This window comes from Carassius carassius, chromosome 35 (assembly GCF_963082965.1).
Source record: "Carassius carassius chromosome 35, fCarCar2.1, whole genome shotgun sequence".
NCBI lineage: Eukaryota > Metazoa > Chordata > Actinopteri > Cypriniformes > Cyprinidae > Carassius > Carassius carassius.
In genome coordinates this window covers 12,521,813-12,541,055 of record NC_081789.1, presented here as the reverse complement: position 1 = coordinate 12,541,055, position 19,243 = coordinate 12,521,813, and the positions used below count along the sequence as shown (strand labels likewise).

The window sequence follows — 19,243 nt, the reverse complement described above, 5'->3', positions numbered from 1 at the left end:
ATTGAATTGGATTTTTTCATTTCCACCCAGTAGTAATTGTCTGTATGATTGTTTATAACATCATAGAAAACAGTGGTACATCCACTTTGACTAAGATTTCCAAGTATCTCTATACGCCTGAATCCTTTGTTGATGTTTGTACTTCCATTAAAAACCACCAAACTATCTGGCTGGAGAAAAGCATGGTTCTTCTTTAACAAACAGCCAAATATACTTTCAGCATGCTTCAACCTATTGTCTGGGTTATTAAATGTACAAGGTACCTGCACACAAGAGCCCCTCAGTACCATTATTCTGTTCAGGATCTGAAAACAGAGAATATAAACAATCACACTTTAAAATATTTTGTTTAAATGATAAGTGTAACACTAAAGCTTTCTTATCTCAGCTTTTTAATTAGAGGGAACTGACTCACTTTCCATTTGAACTTGTACTGGTAAGAATAGAAAAACCATGAAAAAAAAACATCTTGGGTGCTGTAGGTACAAACATTAAAATGTTATTTTCAATCTACAAACGCACTTCCCATGGGTGTCATCCTTTTTTTTCCTTCTTTTGAAAAAGACTGAACACTGATGTTATATTATCTGGATTATATTTTTAGTGCTGTCAAACAATTAAATCCCAACCAAAATAAAAGTTTTAGTTTACATGTGTATATTCTGTATATATTTATACAAACACGATTCCGAAGTTGGGACACTGTACAAATTGTGAATAAAAACAAAATGCAATGTGGAAGTATCAAATTTCAATATTTTGTTCAGAATACAACAGATGACATATCAAAAGTTTCAACTGAGAAAATGTATCATTTTAAGGGGAAAATAAGTTGATTTTAAATTTCATGGCATCAACACATCTCAAAGTTGGGACAAGGCCATGTTTACCACTGTGTGGCATCCCCTCTTCTTTTTTTAACACTCTGCAAACGTCTGGGGACTGAGGACTGAGGAGACAAGGTGCTCTAGTTTAGGAATAGGAATGTTGTCCCATTCTTGTCTAATACAGGCTTCTAGTTGCTCAACTGTCTTAGGTCTTCTTTGTAGCATCTTCCTCTTCCACCGTCCCTTTTTACAGTTTCTGTACAGTTTTGGTATTGGGTTTGTATATATACATTTTATTTTCATATATTTTATACTATATACAAATATAACTGAAATTTTTTTCGTAAATATATGCATGCATGTGTATTTACACATACATTATAAACACAGTTCACACACATTATGTCAACGAAAACTTTTTATCGTCATTAATCATTGGACAGCAAATTTAAATATGAACCTTTCCACATTAGATAAAGTCTGAAATGTGCTCCGAGACAATAAAATGACAAATGCCTTACCTACAGCGTTACAGTCCATAATTTATCTGCGTAAAACAGAAGTCCACTTTCAGAACTGTTTTTAGTTAACCTGGCTGTTTTTTTGTTTTTTTAGACTGTCATGACGCAGAGGTTCACTCTTTCCAAGACTTCAAACATGTTCTTTTAACAGGTGAAGCATTACCACACTAAAATGAACCAGTCACCAAAGTCTGTAAAACATACTTCTAAACTATCAAATCACTTCTGTACTTCAACAGTAGAATATCATGCAAGTTTTTCTACCTTAAACAATGGTCTGTTGTACTTCCTTGTGCAAATCTGTTCATCAGCCCAACCACAGAGAACAGAGAAGCTTCAGTATTAAGTTCTGAAATAATGAAGTGTTGTAGCATAGTGCTTACAGATCTGGGCAGGTAACATATTTTACAGGTTTAACCTGCAGTATGGCCAGGAACAAATAAAAAAATATTCAGGTAAACAGCCTATTTACATACCTTAACACAAAGAAAAGTGCTTTAATTCAGACTGCGTTTCTGCAACCAAATGAAAACAAAAAACTCTTGTATGATTAAATATTTATCTTTATTTAAGATAATATAGAAAACGAAAATAGGGCATTTAAAACATTTTTAACTGTTCTTGTGTTTTTTCCTTAATCAGACATGTTTTGACTGTTAATGACACTACAAGCTCTGGACTCCTCTAGCTGAAATCACTTTCATTTGCCTTTCTTGAATTTGCCTGGCGTCTTCTGCTTCTTTTTAGCAGATCCCTTTATTTCAGGCTCCTGTAATATAAAAAAAAAAAATCTAAATTACTGTTTCTCTTTAAACAGATCAACCAATCACTGATTAATGAAGACAGACATGCACAATTCCTATATTATATATATATTCCTGTATTAGTTTTCAATATTAATACAACAGTTGGTTTAAGTTATTTCTTCCTCCTACCTTACGCTTGGAGGAGATTGATCCAGTTACAGTGAAGAATGTGTCCAGTCTTCCCTGGGTGCTCCCTTGTCTACTCTTCATGATTTTCTTACAGCCGTTACGGATACGATCCTCACTGGCAACACACAATTTTAACACATCTGAAAAACATTCTGCTGCTGTGAGAACCACGAATACAAGAGAACAACTTCCTTTCTATTTGCTCCTTCTCACAGCACAACAAGTTTGTACATTTGTAAATCGATTTGTAAATCAAATAATTTTATTTTAGACTTGACTTTTCTGACATTAGTGGTTTCTAGTTTAAGACTGATTAATCTTTGGTTGCTTTGTACCTGAACTGTTTCTCAGCACACATGAACTGAATCAGTCCATCCTCGTCAGGTTCATTCCACTTCAGATCAACTGAGGGGCCGTCAATGACCTCGGGCTCCAAGAAGAGACCCCGAGCCTCTTTATACAGCCAGTCCTCTGGAGCCGGGTGCTTCTGCAACACAAAACAAGAAATATCACATTGTAAAGACCATCTATTCAAGCACACAAATACGTTTTGGTTAGCATTTTAGCCAAGATCCAAAAGGGTTATCTTATTTTACAAAAAAAAAAAAATACAGCTACATATTTCAATTATGTAAGATACAGTAAAATGATGTTCAAAAATAAATATATAATGAAACATATAAATTGGCACAATTTTATGGCCAGTAAATTGCCAATACACAAATATATTTTCTGACTAAGCAATACACTATCTGCCACCAGAGGGCACAATTATGCAAGTACATGATCCTGGATGAGACTGCAACATTTTGACAGTAAGCAAATCCCTTAATGTAAATAAACGCACATTTGGGTCAATATTCTCAAGGATCTCTTCAATGGAGCCGTGCTGTTTAATGAGATCAATGGCCCTCTTGGGTCCGATTCCTTTTATAGTGCCACAGTAGTCACAGCCCAGGAGGATACACAGGTCAATGAACTGAGGAAGACATTCAAACATAAACGGCAATTAGAAAGAACTGACACATCTATAATTAGGCAGAAATTTACATACAAAAGTGAATGTCTTACCTGTTGATGTGTCAGACCCATTTCCTGTAGAATACGACTGAAATGAAACTCTTGGATAGGGAGTTTTCTAGGAAGAAGAAATAAAAAGCCCTCAATTCTCCATGACTATAATATATCCAAATGTCTACATCAACAAATATTTTTAGATGTTAAGTGTATCTATACATACTTGGCTTCACTGGCTGTTAGATGCCTCAACAGGACTGTTGTTCCAAACGTCAGACCGTCCATATCTTCTGTCGCTGTGGCATAAACCTTCCCTGATTTCACCAGAGCAGCACAGCTCGCCTCGGCCTCACATGGAGCCTTAACATGCAAGGTAAACATTTTTGCTTACATCCATGATCAAAGATAATTCTGTGCATTTTGCTGTCAGTGACTGTGGCAGTACCTCAATGTAAGGGACTCCCATTAGAGTCAGTAACCTCTTGCACTCGTCATTGTGTTGTTTGGTAACCTTCACTAGTCGCTTACTGAACTTGTCAATGTTCTCCTGTTCACCTGGGAGAAATCTTAGAATTAGGATCCATGTTAAAGAATTATTTTTAAAAAAAGCATGTCTTCTTGAAAGTGTCTGTACCTGCTTCTTGTGCCTGAGCTAGAAGTTTCTCAGCCTCTGCTCGTCTCTCGCCTCTCTTCTCCAGCTGTAGGGGTTCGAATAAAAAGATCTCTTCTTATAAACAGCAGAAAATCTATTAGTTAACCAAGTTACTTCATCTAAAACTTAAAAATGTTTTCACTGCATTTTATGCCTCTATACTGTAAAGATAGGTAAATGTAACTAATTTACAGAGAAAAAGTGTAAAAGGACATTCCCATAAATTCCTGAATGACATCTCGCATACAATTATTTTATATATAGTCTACATTTGTTGTGGATATAAAAAGTTCAAAATTGTCTTAAAACAAGAACGCATTTTGGTTTTAAGTTGTAGGACAACGATTATGAAGGCTTTGATCCACTTCAAATGTTGACTAGTGTAAATAATTGTATCCTCTTATTATTAACTGTAGTGTTCAGTAAGATTTGTGTTTCATTTGTCATTTAGTTAATTTCTATTGTATTATTTTAGTATTATTGTCTCACTGGGATATACAAGGTCATGTTTTATAGACAGGCAACTTATGACAAACGCATTCATTATGTGGCTTTCTATAATACCGGATGTTTATAATTAGAGTAAAAAGCTGATTTCGGTAGTTTAAGTAGTTTGGTATATTAACATGAGAGTACATCAGTAAATAAAATATACGGTTGCATTGCAAGTCAAACTAATATCCTGCAATATCTGAAAAACTGCCTCAATGTATTAACAGTGAATGTCTGGCACAGCTGCATTTTTTAGCCGTCATGCAAAATTACATAAATTTTATTTGTGATTTAAGGAATGCTGTTTCCAGGTCAGAGTCGCTGCTTATTTCAGTTGAGATATTTCATCAGAATGACCGTTTCTGACGCACTTCTCCTGACTTCAGCTGAGGTGGCTTGCCATCAAACACATAAACTGGCTTGATGCCGCTCTCCAGCATTCGGATGGTCCTGTAGAACATCCCCATGAGGTGGCTGGAGAGACAGAGGACGTGCCAATATTAGGAACATGCAAATGTGATCTGGCACAAGGTTAGAAAATCAAAGAATACACTTTGAACTCAATCAGTCGTGTTTTCATGCAGACTTGTTCAAATGATAGCAAACAACTCTAACGTGACATACCTAGTGGTCTCTCCATCTTCATTCTGCAACACATTCCCGTCCTGTCTGACCGCGATTAAGAACTGGTAGATGCACATGGACGCATCAATAGCAATTTTCCTGCCTGCACGCATACATACAATAAAATACATAAATACATGGTGTAAACACTTAAATATGCTACATTTGATTTTCTCCGTTACAATCATCCAAAGAATAATGTTTAAATAATATGAAGCCTCACCAAAGTAGTTTTTAATATCTTGCTCCTTGATGGCTGAAGGCGCGTGATCTGCAATGAGCTTTGCAAGTCCATGGATTCCCATTGTGATAAAGTAATTATCAGAAATCTGAAATAATTAAAATCCATAGAAATTAAATGCATGACGTAAGTTGACACAGTTAATGGTAAGTTAGAAAGAAAAAAACACAGAGCAGCTCATACATCAAGTGTGAATAGTAAAGAATGAAGAAAACCACAAGCATCTAAAATGTAAAAACCCTCACGTGTATGATAAAGCGGCTTACACGCGCCCCATATTTGCACAAGCAGTTTACAAACTGCAAAACGTAAAAACAAAAACCACTTACCAAAAAAACGTTTCAGCTCTTTGCCTTTCAGTCATAGACACAAACACAACCGCGCCAAAAACTGTTATCAATTTCGCGCGAATCTAATTCAGGCATGAATAGTCAAATTCATGTGGCAGACGATAGAATCGATTTCTCAAAATTGTCTAGTTCAGCCTTCGCAAGGGAGACCAACAGAACGTGCAATCTCGATCGATTAGTCAGGACTGGCAAGACATCAATGAGAGCGAATAAATTTCCCGGTAACGCTTATCACCTCTTAAAATGCACGATAAACGTTTTATCTCATTGAAATCTCACTTACATCAGTTAATTAATGATGCAGAGACTTGTCGAAGCATGTGCAGGTATAGCGTTGTAGCCCCGCCCACCCCGGAAGATCAAAAGAAGGGTGTTTTTATTTTTTAAGGTGACGTGGATTCGCTGTGCGCCGTTGAAGATCTCGACCTCTCTGCTGTTTCATCGCGTAAAAGCAAAGTTCGGATATCTTCTAACCCTGGCGATGTCCAGATATGATATTACACATACGAGAGTGCTGTTGACTGGATTTTGAAAAGAAAGAAGCGCTTCCGAGGAAGCCTCCGAAACAGGTCTGTTGCGTTTCTCTGATGCGGAAGTGTTTCAAGCATCTCACAGGCGAAAAGGATTTATAGTGCTTTTAAATCAGACTGCAGACTGATTGATTTGTGTATCATTTCTTTATGCCTGAAAGATACAAACTATATCTGTTTATTTAAGACGTTGGAGAGATGGTTCTATTTGTTGCACTCAACAAAATCTGATTTAAGTAGCACTTTATTTTACAGTGGACTGCTTTCTCTAGTAATAACGGTTAATTATGCATAATTACAAGCAACTAAACCACACCCCAACACTATAATAAGTATATGTTGTTAATTTAACTCCGGGCTTATTTATTTAATTGTATCAGTGAAGTCTTACATGTACTTGATCTATTATGTGCTTTTTTTTTTTTACAATATTGAAATTTTAAAACTAATAAATTAATATAAATAATTATTTTCTCTTAAAGGGATCGTTCTTCTCAAAATTAAATTCAGATTTTTTCCCCCACACATTTTCCAACACATCTGAATTTTATAACAGCAATATTTTATCTAGTTACTACATGATTAAGCAAAAAAAAAAAAGGCCTAATAATAGTAATGTTATTAGCCATTTAAAATGATTTTATATGTTTTAATAAGTCTAGCATGTAGTATATATTTGCATGAATTGTAAAAATGTAAATTATTAAATGTATATAAATGATTAAGAGAGATTGTTTATTTTAGGTGCTGTGGCCATTTCCTATTAAATTATTAGTTCATCCTAAAATGAAAAATCATGATTGTGTTTTTGTTGATATTTCACATAGTCTCTAAATTCAGTCAAGTAAAAATAATAAAAAATAGATCTAAATGGAGTCAGAGTGCAGGAATTTTCAACCACTTAAAGTAATTATGCAAATGTTTTTATGTTGTTTGCTTAGTTGCTGACCCCTTTTATACTCTGACAGGTGTTGTCATGACAGCAAGACTCGAATGTTCAGGCCCGTGTGTCGCTGGTCGATCCATGAGGCTCTGTGTGCTGGTCCTGTGCTTGCTGCCTCACTTCGGCTGGACAGTCAGTTACAAGCAAGGCGATCCGGTGATCCTGTACGTTAACAAAGTTGGTCCGTATCATAACCCCCAGGAAACCTATCACTATTACACCCTGCCAGTCTGTAGACCTAAAGAGGTGAGCGTGTGAACTACACTAATCAGCGTTATCTTGATATTTTAGTGTGCATGCTTTATGACCTTATGGTCCAATACAAGTTGTTATGATTAACTATTAGATTGACATGTTTGCAGGTTCGTCATAAAGCCTTGAGTCTGGGAGAGGTGTTAGATGGAGACCGCATGGCTGAATCTCTTTACAACATCCACTTCAAGGAAAACTCTGAGAGACAGACACTATGCAAGCTCACTCTCTCCGAGAAAGAGGTAGCAATGCAATCCTATTCGAATGTTTTCATCAGAGATGTTTAGGATTTATTTGTCTGTTTATTTGTGCAGTTGGAAATGGGGAATTATGAAAAAACCAAACACTGTATACATTTATGGCAGGGATTCTCCATCCTGCTCCAGCTCTAATCAAACACGGCTGAACCAGCTAGTCAAGGTTTTCAGGTTCAGTTGAGAATGATAGTAAAGGGTGTGTTAAAGGGTTGGCGCTAAACTCTGTAGGAAGCCAGCTCATCCGTGGGCAGGATTTATCAAATTTTCATGCTGTGAAAGAGGAAACGGCAGAGACTTAGGGGAATGGAATTCTTTCTAATGTCTCAAATTTTATACATTTTTGAAACAACAGGTGGATCAGCTGCGAGAGGCAATCGAGGAGCTGTATTACTTCGAGTTTGTCCTAGATGACATTCCCATCTTGGGTTTTGTGGGATACATGGAAGAGAGTGGATTCCTGCCTCACAGCCACAAGGTCTTTATGTCTCTGTTAGTCACACAAAAAGTGCTTAGACACAAATAAAAATGCATGTTTCTCATTACATTAGTTAGAAGAAGTGTTACTACATTAGTGTCATAAAGTTTGATATTTATGTCACATTAATAATGTGACATAAATATCAAATAAATTATGTTCTTTTGAAATTTCTGTTCATTAAATAATCATTATGAAGACTGTTCACCGTTTCCAAAAAAAGGTTAAGCAGTGCAGCTGTTTTCAACATTGATAATAATAAATGTTTTTTTGAGCAGCGAATCAGAATGATTTCCGAAGGATCATGTGACACTGAAGACTGCAGTAATGGCCGCTGAAAATTCACCTTTGCATTACAGGAATAAACATTTCAAGTAAAAATATGTTAAAATAGAAAGCAGTTATTTTAAATTCTAATTTAAATTGTTTGACTGTATTCAAAACATTTGAATAGAAGTGTATATTAAAGTTATAATATTACTATTTACATGAATTGTCCACTAACTGTTTTTATTGCAGTTTTAGAGTTAGTTATTTTAGTACAAGTTAAACTAAATGAAAATGAAAAATGTTTCCTTGGGAACTAGCTAAATTGTGATAAGTTTGAAGTTTTTCTTTGTAATATTTTATTTAATTTCAAGTAACAAAAAGTTTATTTATTCACTGTTTTGGTACAACAGGTGGGGTTGTGGACACACTTGGACTTCAATATAGAGTACAACGGCGACTCCGTGATCTTCGCCAACGTGTCTGTGAAGGACGTGAAGCCGGAGCCGTTAGAGGAAGGCGTGGGAGGGGCAGGCCATGGTGTCAGCAGCGGTGGTCTGACGGTCACTCACACCTACAGCGTGCGCTGGTTTGAGAGCACTCTGCCCCATTCCCGCAGGGCGGAGCGCCTTCGAGACTATTCCTTCTTTCCTAAGACTCTGGAGATCCACTGGCTGTCCATCATCAACTCACTAGTGCTGGTGGTGCTGCTGCTGGGCTTCGTCATCATCATCCTCATGAGGGTGCTGAAGAATGACTTCGCCAGGTGAGGGTGTATCTGAAGTCACCTTTCCAAACAGGTCACTTGATCACATGGGTATTTGCAATTTGTTATTTTGCTTGGCAGCCTTAAACTGCATACTTTAATTGTTGATATGTTAATTTATTAGCATAGTAACTCTATGATAAGTAGCAATGAAAAAGTATTTTTCACAATAAATTATCCATATAGGGGAAGAGGAGGGATCAGCACCTATTACCCAGAAATCATTAATGATTAACGTTCGCTGTGTGTGTACAGGTATAATGTGGAGGAAGATGGCAGCTGTGACGACCTGGATCAGGGGGATAACGGATGGAAAATCATCCACACGGATGTCTTTCGCTTCCCACAGTATAAGAGTCTCCTGTGTGCCGTGCTAGGGGTCGGGGCGCAGTTTCTGACTCTGGCCACAGGTATGACACACTACATTATAGAATATAAAAAATGAATACAAATTTTTTATATGGGCACACTATTTGAATATTTTTGTTTTATTATATACATTTTAGAATTGCTTCTCCATTTCAAAACTTTATTAATAAAAATGTTCAATTCCTAAATAACATAAAATAATATAATACTAAAATAACGATTGTATTGTATTGTATTGTTAATAATATTGTTTAATGTTATTAATGAATTTGTCATTTTAAATAATTTTACTATTAATCATATTAAAGTGGTCATGAACTAAGAAATCAAAATCCCCTTGATCTTTTGACATGTAAGAGGTCAATGTACTATAAAAACATCCTGTAAGTTTCCGAAGTCAAATCTCTCTCATTAGTCGTTAGTTGATGTGTTCTGAGCATTTATGCATTTATTCATCAGCGTCCATCTGTGAAGGATGTAGGATGTCAAACATACACAGCTATTAATTCTGAGTCTACAATCCGCTACAGCTACGAATGTTCAGAAAAAGGGGCCTAAACAGGACAGAATTTAGCCTATTACTTCTAAATTATTATGTTTATCTTTTGTTTTGTTTTTTGGATGTAAATGCTAACTTTATTATTCTGTACTGTTCTCTGAGGTCCACTTATAAAGGAAGTTCATGACCTCTTTAATAATATTTTTTTTTCTGTTATTTGTGACCCTGCACCACAAAAACCAGTCATAAAGGCCAATGTTTGTAAAATACGATGTCTACACCATCTGAAATCTTAATAAATAAGCTTTCCATTGATGTATGGTTTGTTAGGATAGGACAATATTTGGCCGAGATACAACTATTTGAACATCTGGAATCTGAGTTATTCAAAAATTAAGTTTTTATATATTTAGGAAATGTACAAAATATCTTCATGGAATATGATCTTTGCTTAATATCCTAATGATTCTTGGCATAAAAGAAAAGTCAATCATTCTGACCCAGACAATGTATTGTTGGCTATTTCTACAAATATACCCATGCGACTTAAGATTGGTTTTGTGGTCTAGGGTCAGATTTGTTTAGATGATTTTGCAATATTTATCTGAAGCAATTGTAGCAATGAAGTGCTTAAATATTTGAACTGAGAGGTGGAAGCAGTTGAGAACTGGGATGAAAATGAGAAGAGAGCTGCAGATAGGAAGAACATGACATTCAGGTAACACCCTCATTTCCGGATCCTCTTTCCTGGTTTCTTTAGGAATCATTGTCATGGCTCTGCTGGGGATGTTTAATGTCCATCGTCATGGTGCCATAAACTCGGCAGCGATTGTATTGTACGCTCTGACCAGCTGTGTGTCAGGTTACTGTTCCTGCAGCTTCTACACACAGATCCAGGGCCAGCGCTGGGTCTGGAATATTATCCTCACCTCAGCGCTCTTCTCTGGTGAGACACATCACTCTTCTGCATCTGTGCAATGTGCTGCTCAGTATGATTTTTTCATTTCTGGTGTATTTTAATGTTAAAGGTTAATCTCTTACCTGACTCATTGTACATATTGAACAGAATGCTAGTATTGTATTCCAAATAAAGCTTGTCATAATAACAAAGCTTTCATAAGCAGAAGTAACTGACATTTCGCCCACTCTCTTGTCATTTTTATCTCTCTCTCTGATGCGTTTAGCCCCTCTGTTTTTCACCTGGAGCGTGGTGAACTCTGTTCACTGGTGGAGTGGATCGACTCAGGCCCTTCCTGCCACCACCGTGCTCCTGCTGCTTGGTGCCTGGGTGCTGGTGGGTTTCCCTCTCACCGTTATTGGTGGGATTGTTGGAAAGAACAGAGCAGGCAACTTCCAGGCGCCGTGTCGCACACGTAACATAGCTCGCCAGATCCCCCAGCAGCCCTGGTACAAACACACAGCCGTGCACATGGCCATCGGAGGCTTCCTGCCTTTCAGGTAAGAGCTGTGCATCTCTGCAGAAGGTTTCCAGACAATGGAATCTTTTCTTTAAAGGGGTTTTTGATTATGATGTCTCTCTTTTAAAGCTAGTTCATCTGTAATGTTGCTGTTTGAGCATAAACGATATCTGCGATATCTGTTACGATGCTGAAAGTTCAATGCAAATTTAAAATTCTGGCAGTTAAATGCCTACAAAAACGGCTTGTAGGGACCACAACGAGTTACTTCCCAGAAATTTACATAGACTCCGCCCCCAGGAACGTGCAACAAAGGGGGCTAGTGCGTTTTATTTATTTTTTTTAGACAACAGGAAGAGTTGTTTAAAGGAGAAGGGGCTGAGTGTGGAATAAAGGTACATTATGTGAAAAATTACTTGTATAAAAAAAAAACTAAATATTAACATGTTAGACTGCACCCCTTAAACACTATCAAACTTAGAAAGAAAAAAAAACAGTCAACCAGCCCTTTAATAATTCGGTCTACAACAAGTGTGTGTGTGTGTGTGTACTTGTACAGCTATCTTTGTGAGGGCTGGTTTGAATTTTAGACCATCGGAGTGAGGACAAATTTGTAAAGTGAGGATCTTTGGGCTGACCCCTTTATTAAAGCAGTGGTTCCCAACCACGTTCCTGGAGGCCCCCCAACACTGCATGTTTTCCATGTCACCTTCATCAAACACACCTGATTCAGATCATCAGCTCATTAGTAGAGAATCCAAGATCTGAATTGGGTTTTTCAGACACAGGAGAGATGCAAAAGATGAATGTTTTTTTAGGGGTCAGGTTATAATTAGTTAAAGGTTAGGTTTAGGGTAAGGGTGAGGCACTGAGGGTTCTGATGGGTAGTTTAAGGGTTAGAAGCTAGAGATTGCATTCTGTCAACATATGTCTTCACAGAGATGGCTATACAGAGTTTTGTGTGTTTAAGGATTAAAAACACTTTGTACTGTCTTACATTATTAAAAAATAAATAAACACACACACACACACACACATATATATATATATATTAAATATGATGTTAATATAATTAATAATATAATATTAATTATAGATTATGCATTATTGAAAACATGCAAGTAAATGTATATAATATAAAAAATGTATTTCTTATATATTTAATATAAATACTAAACATTTCAATATAATATTACATGAGAAAACATTTTTTACAAATTATGTAAGAGACCTACAATAATATAATATGTTGATATGTGATTATATTATATTATATTATTTTAGTCACACAGTGTGCCTCTGTTGTATGCTGTTATATATAATATAATGTTTACAAATATTTTATATATAATAGAAATACAGTAAAACCAAATTTTATTCAGACACGGCAACATTTTCACATTATCACAGTTTATTCACTATATTTTAGAAAATGGTAAAAAAAAAATGACGAACTTGGAGTGAAACTGTTTCATAACAAATTAATCTTGAAAATATCAGATAACTTTGATAGAAAGCTGTTAAATTGAAGTACACAATCAGAAAATATCATTAGGTTAACCAATTACCACCAATGCTTAATTTTGTTTAGTCTGTTGTATAACAAGGTTGCATTAGCAATATAAGAATATAACACGCGTAAGCAAAATATGGTCAGGTGACAGGTCAAAATGTCTGAATAATTTGATGTCCCAAATTTGTATCCGTTTTACTGGTAATACACTGTATGAAGAATTTTTGGGTAAAATATGTCAGCTATCCCCACATACATAAATGATCTACATTGTCCAGCACCCACTAGTAAAAAAATATAAAAAATGATATCTGGTGTATAAATAATTTTTATTTTGACTGCATATATGATTTATGTATTTCTTTTTATATTATTGCTCACTTTTCCTTTTTTCTGCTGGACTTTGCAGTGCCATCTCAGTAGAGCTGTACTACATCTTTGCCACGGCGTGGGGTCGTGAACACTACACACTCTACGGCATTCTGTTGTGCGTCTTTGCCATCCTGCTCTCGGTGGGCGCCTGCATCTCTGTGGCCCTCACCTACTTCCTGCTATCAGGCGAGGACTACCGCTGGTGGTGGAGAAGTGTTCTTAGCACCGGCTCCACTGGCATCTTCATATTTGTTTACTCACTCTTCTACTACCACAATCGCTCCAACATGAGCGGCCTTGTGCAGAGCGTCGAATTCTTCGGATATTCCTTGCTCACTGCGTTTGTGTTCTCGCTCATGCTGGGAACGGTCTCCTTCTGGGCTTCTCTGGCTTTTATTCGTTACATCTACCGTAGCCTTAAGATGGACTGAGTTTGTTTCTTCTCAAGTTTCCTCATATGGGGAAGAGACTCGTGGACCAGGTCCTCATGGAGCCCTGCATGAGCAGGTTTTGTGATGCTGAAGTATGTTAAACTATCAAAACTATTGATGCCAATCTTACAAGGAATAGGGAACAGACAATGTGACTGACTACAGACTAATTTAATATTTTATTTTGCTCACCAACACCCTGATACTTAATTCACATAGCTATATATAGTTGCTAGATAATATGCACATTAAATACAGACGTATAACATCGTTTGTGCTGAATGGAACCGCTTTTCATATTTTAAATGTTGCTTACCAAGTATCCAATACTTGAAAGTTCTGTTTCGGATTTTGTTTATGTAGTGAATGATTAAATGTCAGTTTCAAAACATAAGGGGAACAAAATCAGAGGCCTTCATACTTATCTATGTTTCATAAAACTATTGAGGAGATGAAGCATTTGTATGTACTGTAGGTGGGTTTACTTGATGATTAAAGGTGGATTTTGGTTTTATGGAAGGATATTCTAATCTTTGAGGTAAAGAGATGTGTCATATTGTTTACAGAGGGTGCAGTATACACATTTAGACCAAAAAAGTAGTTTTGGAAGGAAGGTTTAACACAGGCAAGCTGAAGAAATGAAGAATTGATTGTGGAAGCAATACCATGCTCTAAAGTCGCCATCAGCTGTGATCTGTTGCAATGTAAATATACTGTTTTAAATAGTCACTTTTATTACGGTAAGAGAAATAAATGTGGGTAAAAAGCAACAATGGTGGTGTCTATTGAAAATGTGTAAATTGATTTGAAGCTCACTCTCTGAAATTGCTTGCACTTTTGATGTACGTTCTTACACGCTTTTGTTGAAATGTTTCATGTTTTTGAAAGAAATATCTTTAACCAAGGCTCTATTTATTTGATCAAAAATACAGTAACAAGTATCCACTATAACGTAAATATATTGAGCAATATAACCAATAATGGACATATCTGTTGATTTCTTGAACGCAATGGCCAGTCAGAGGCATTTAAGTTAGTATTCACTAAATCGAAACGCCAAAGTTTTTTTTTTTATTGAGTTCTGTATATGCTCATGAATCCTCAATTGTAACAGTATAGTCACGATGTAAAGAAGAAATTCAACTTGCAGTGTAGACAACATTGTCAGATTGCCATGAATTCTAGTCAGCTTTGTAGTCATGAAGGGAGCACTCTTTGCAAGCATTCTTCACTATTTATAATCAATAAAAGTGTTGTTCTTCATGCTGTTAAGAGGGCCAACAGCCACATGTACGTTGCAAAGTTTTGAGAGTAACATCAGCATAAATGTTGGATTCACCCTACATTTATGGTGAAGCTAGTATACTGTAAATTACATTATGTGACATTCACCTCAGGGCAGAGAGTGTGGAAGAGACCAACATTAAATTAAAGAGAGCTCATGGAGTAAGGAAGGGCTCGGATCAGACTCAGAGGTTGCTTTGTATCATAGAGAAGTACGGTAACTTTGATTGCTTTATACACAACTTTTTTTTTTATCTCCTTGCGTGTCATTTTCACTCGTTTCCTGATGTGTATCTATGTATGGGGCGGAGAGTTCAAAATTGGGGCAGGGTCCTGATGGACATGTTTGCTTCGCTGCTTTCAAATTTCAACATTTGGCAAAAATTGCATGGTGCACCTTTAGACAAAGGCAGAAAAATGTTTTTATAAAAAGATATGGCTCAAGCTGAAGAACTTGATAAAATTTATTGTTCAACGTGTCAAAATGAAGGGTGGGTAAGGAGTACTTTGTAAGAACAAGCCTAAATGAGTGGCAATTACAATGCATTGTTCCATTAGTACTGACCAGGTACAGAGAGCAAGAATTTTCTATAAGAAAATGCAGAAATGTAACAGATCACATATACAGAAGCGGTGAAAGATACAGAACAAAACAGTGCAGTACAGACAATCTTCTCCCATACACATCAGATCTAGAGCAGTGCCTTGCATATTTGCATATTCATGTAACACGAAATCAGCTTGTCCTGACTAACTCCAAAAAGCAAACTAGCACCTGGAAGGGCAAAGGATCATGATATTAAATACTCTGAAAGGTACAATGAAGTTATAAAAATAGATCTTGGTTTAAAACATGCGGAGTAAAAAAAAAAAAAAAAAAAAAAAAAAAAAAAAAAGCCTAACTTTACAAATATCAAAAATCTTGAGACATGTCTCATTTGACCCTAAATGGCAACCCATAACATCACTGCCTTAAAATAATCCAAGAGTTGGTTGCAAAAAATACAAACATATTTACAAAAACGGCGAATGCCCAGGCTGCGGGGCTGAACGTGAATATACACAAGCAGCCGGACTCACAGCAGAGTCATTCCTTTCGTTGTCCACTGGTCAGCAGTAGGCATGGATGCCACTCGAGTAGGACTGCCTTCTTTGTTGGCCACATTGCTGCCATCCCGGGCTTGCATGTAGCTAGCAGGGCTGGGGAACTCATAGTGCGTCACAGCTGGGGGAACAGGCCAGCTTCCCGGGGGTTTTGCGGTGGCCTGAGTAGGGGAGTGTGGCTGAGGGTAGCTGGGGTAGAAGGGCGTTTGTGGAGGACTCCTCTTGAACACAGGCTCTCTCATCTGAGGGTTACTGTAGGGGTCTTGGGTTGCTCGAGGGGTTTCAGTCTGAAACTAAGAGATGGGTTTTTAGAATGCTTTTTTTCCCCTTTTAATATACAGGTACTGGTCATAGAATTAGAATATCATCAAAAAGTTTATTTTTCACTGATTAAAATTAAAAGAAATAAACATTTGAAATATCAGTCTGTGTGTAATGAATACAATATACAAGTTTCACTTTTTGAATTGAATTAGTGAAATTAAATCAACTTTTTGATGATATTCTAATTATATGACCAGCACCTGTATAAATGCACACAAACACCACAACCAAACATGGGTCATTTGTATCATCGTGCCTTTAAGACATAAACCAAACTACTGAAATGCCTCCTTTGTAGATGATAACTTGCTCTATGTCCACATCGATCAGATCTGCTACCATCAAAACAGAACCGGCAACAACGTAGACATTTAAAACCAGTGACTTGCTCCACAAAGATATATATGGGGGGGGGGGGGTTAAAATCACTACTTTTAATAAATCAGTTTATAACCTATTAGTGTTTACCTAAGAAAAAATAATAATAAAAAAAGAATTACAGGTTGCTACACACATATGCCAAGTTAAATGCATTTAAAAAAAAAAAAAAAAGGAAAAAAAGCTTAGATGTCAAGATTAAAATATTGTAATACATTACAAATTTAAAGTAACATTCCAATTTTTTAAATGTAAAAGAAAAAAAAAAAAACTAAAATTTAAAATGTAATTGATCTTAAACAGATACATGCGGTCACAATTCAGAATAAATGGCTGCATTTTTGTACTGCAATCTCTCAGGACAAACTATGGTCACACCCTCAATACAAACTTAAAACATCCTTCTAAAAAAATACATTTAAAAAATTACACCGATATGGAATTACATTGTTTGATGTGAAACTAGACTCACCTGAGAGTGAGGAGCTGGTGTGCTGGGCACGGCATTGACGACATACCTCTCAGTCATCCAACTACTGTCTCTCTGATGCCTCTTGAGTTTCATCCTACGGTTTTGAAACCATGTTTTCACCTTCAGAAAGAAAGAGTTGATCATTATGATGACAATCTACTAAAACTTCAACCATTTCAGCATTCTCTTTATCACAATCACAAACCTGTTTGTACGTTAGACCTGTTGCTCCAGCAAGCATCTTCATCTCTGCAGGCGTGAGGTATCTCTGGATATTGAACCGGTGGATCAGAGCGTTCATCTGCTCCTCAGAAAAGGCAGCCCGGGTCTTGCGGGTCTGGGTTGGAGGTCGGGCTGGAGATGTGGTCAATAAAGGCAGCGGAGGAAAGGCTTCCATCCCAAGATTCAGACTCACTGGCTCCGGTTTCGCTGCAGAGACGGGGTTTGAGATCTGATCTCCACAGTCAGGACTGCCACCGTCCGTCTCATAGTCCCGATCTCCCCAGGCCTGAAGATTGAGGTTGGTCAGAGCACCACCCTCACGACTGCTGCCTGAGCTCCAGGAATCTACTCAAATGAAGAGGGCAGAAACCACATGGTAGACCACTACATTTGAAACAATTTGAGGAGACATTTAAATGCATATAAAGTGGTTTGAGATATATATGTGTGTGTGTGGCATATCCAAGTCTGTGTGCGTTTTTTTGCATTGGTAACTGAAATAAATTTAAATTGGCATGCCAAAATTTTTTAAATAAAACCCATTACAAAATTAAAAGCTTAAACTAATATAAAATAACATTCAAAATATATTTAAAATCACATTAAATACAATAGATCCATACAAATAAACATTTTATTTGTGACGAGTTTAACATGCATTAATTTATAAAAAAATAAAAAGTTAAATTTGTATTTCGTTGGGCTATGTATGAAGCACACAAAGGGAAAAATAGAAGTAAATAAAAAGTAGAATTAAAATGTTAAATTAAGAGGTATAATTTTAATTGTAGAAATTATAAATAGCGCCTTGGTTGGGGATCATTGGTGGAGATTAAAATGCTTTCATTAGTGAGGCTTTGGGGTGGCAGAGAAGGGTTACCTGGCGTATGAGCCTCTGAATCACTGGGTGTCTCGCTGTCGGCCTGCTCTGCGTCTTTCGGCTTCGGGTCGGGCTCTGTCTTACTGTAGGAGAGGAAGAGCCGCCCGTTCTGCGCGTGGCTCGGGTAGTGGCCGTACGCGCTGGCACTGCCGTTCTCCGGGCTCCAGGGCGGCGACTGCTGTGCGGCTTGCGCGGAGTAATAGGTCGCTGTGACTCCGCCGGAATGAGTGTATGCGGTCTCGGCCCAGCTGAGATTCGGGTGGCCGTGCTCAGACGCTTGCGGGTACACGAGCCCGTACGCATACGCATGATAAGACGGGTTGAAGTTGTAACTTACTGGCATCTTCCAATCCGCCATTCTTTCGTCAGATGAACGTAGAGCAGAAAGCAAACGTGCAGAGTTGAATAAATTAATGGCCTAATTAACAACACCCGACTACAAAAACCCAAAGGGTTCGACTACCCTCGAAAACGAATGACAGTAACAGCTCTCCTCATAGCACCGCAAACATACCCCTTGACATGACCTGATGAAGACGCGGGGAGAAGCTGATTTATAAAGCCAGGTGAGCGGGAGTGGGCGGGGCGGAACTGCGACGAGATGCTCTGACCAATCAGGTGCAAGTTCTGACAGGCGGCAGCCACACCCTCGTTACGCTTTTACCTGGACCACATTTATTACTATTATACATGCTTATATTCATGCATCGTTTTAGGTTTTACATTTTTAACTGCATTATTACTGTTTGGCCTACATATTAAGAAAATGACGCTGAAAATAAAATAAAAAAGTTACATTTTTACTTAAACCTTTTTACCCACAACTTT

General features: G+C 37.1%; 3 protein-coding genes across 5 annotated transcripts; 1 reads left to right on the top strand and 2 right to left on the bottom strand.

Annotated features, from left to right (window-relative positions):
• Positions 1 to 1,890: 1,890 nt before the first annotated feature.
• fen1 (flap structure-specific endonuclease 1) lies at positions 1,891 to 6,059 on the bottom strand. 3 transcript variants are annotated; one of them, XM_059524466.1, is made up of 12 exons: positions 5,939 to 6,059; positions 5,292 to 5,397; positions 5,069 to 5,171; positions 4,816 to 4,918; positions 3,935 to 3,998; positions 3,746 to 3,855; positions 3,524 to 3,660; positions 3,355 to 3,421; positions 3,131 to 3,262; positions 2,619 to 2,770; positions 2,284 to 2,398; positions 1,891 to 2,117 (listed from the first exon to the last, which is right to left on the bottom strand). In XM_059524466.1, exons 2-12 carry the CDS (start codon positions 5,371 to 5,373, stop codon positions 2,049 to 2,051), a joined length of 1,134 nt encoding a protein of 377 aa, XP_059380449.1. In that variant the 5' UTR covers positions 5,374 to 5,397; positions 5,939 to 6,059; the 3' UTR covers positions 1,891 to 2,048. The 3 variants fall into 3 exon arrangements, with proteins under 3 accessions (XP_059380449.1, XP_059380448.1, XP_059380450.1); XM_059524465.1 differs by lacking the exon at positions 5,939 to 6,059 and adding an exon at positions 5,632 to 5,778; XM_059524467.1 differs by lacking the exon at positions 5,939 to 6,059 and adding an exon at positions 5,635 to 5,778.
• Positions 6,060 to 6,089: 30 nt separating this feature from the next.
• Positions 6,090 to 14,516, top strand: tm9sf1 (transmembrane 9 superfamily member 1). Its single transcript, XM_059524464.1, has 9 exons — positions 6,090 to 6,228; positions 7,158 to 7,378; positions 7,495 to 7,626; positions 7,994 to 8,116; positions 8,797 to 9,149; positions 9,405 to 9,559; positions 10,778 to 10,963; positions 11,202 to 11,475; positions 13,358 to 14,516. Exons 2-9 carry the CDS (start codon positions 7,166 to 7,168, stop codon positions 13,749 to 13,751), a joined length of 1,830 nt encoding a protein of 609 aa, XP_059380447.1. The 5' UTR covers positions 6,090 to 6,228; positions 7,158 to 7,165; the 3' UTR covers positions 13,752 to 14,516.
• Positions 14,517 to 15,524: 1,008 nt separating this feature from the next.
• Positions 15,525 to 18,948, bottom strand: nanog (nanog homeobox). Its single transcript, XM_059524463.1, has 4 exons — positions 18,416 to 18,948; positions 17,519 to 17,880; positions 17,314 to 17,433; positions 15,525 to 16,432 (listed from the first exon to the last, which is right to left on the bottom strand). Exons 1-4 carry the CDS (start codon positions 18,771 to 18,773, stop codon positions 16,112 to 16,114), a joined length of 1,161 nt encoding a protein of 386 aa, XP_059380446.1. The 5' UTR covers positions 18,774 to 18,948; the 3' UTR covers positions 15,525 to 16,111.
• Positions 18,949 to 19,243: the final 295 nt, after the last annotated feature.

Excerpts from the sequence above, each read along its gene's own strand:
- fen1 (XM_059524466.1), bottom strand. The coding sequence starts at position 5,373 with ATGGGAATCCATGGACTTGCAAAGCTCATTGCAGATCACGCGCCTTCA. Across the intron at positions 4,919-5,068 it reads GAAGATGGAGAGACCACTAG|CCACCTCATGGGGATGTTCT; the intron begins GTATGTCACGTT and ends CTGTCTCTCCAG. Across the intron at positions 2,399-2,618 it reads TGTGCTGAGAAACAGTTCAG|TGAGGATCGTATCCGTAACG; the intron begins GTACAAAGCAAC and ends GTGTGTTGCCAG.
- tm9sf1 (XM_059524464.1), top strand. The coding sequence starts at position 7,166 with ATGACAGCAAGACTCGAATGTTCAGGCCCGTGTGTCGCTGGTCGATCC. Across the intron at positions 7,379-7,494 it reads CAGTCTGTAGACCTAAAGAG|GTTCGTCATAAAGCCTTGAG; the intron begins GTGAGCGTGTGA and ends ACATGTTTGCAG. Across the intron at positions 10,964-11,201 it reads CACCTCAGCGCTCTTCTCTG|CCCCTCTGTTTTTCACCTGG; the intron begins GTGAGACACATC and ends TGATGCGTTTAG.
- nanog (XM_059524463.1), bottom strand. The coding sequence starts at position 18,773 with ATGGCGGATTGGAAGATGCCAGTAAGTTACAACTTCAACCCGTCTTAT. Across the intron at positions 17,881-18,415 it reads TTCAGAGGCTCATACGCCAG|ATTCCTGGAGCTCAGGCAGC; the intron begins GTAACCCTTCTC and ends TCATTTGAGTAG. Across the intron at positions 17,434-17,518 it reads CAGGTCTAACGTACAAACAG|GTGAAAACATGGTTTCAAAA; the intron begins GTTTGTGATTGT and ends TTCTTTCTGAAG.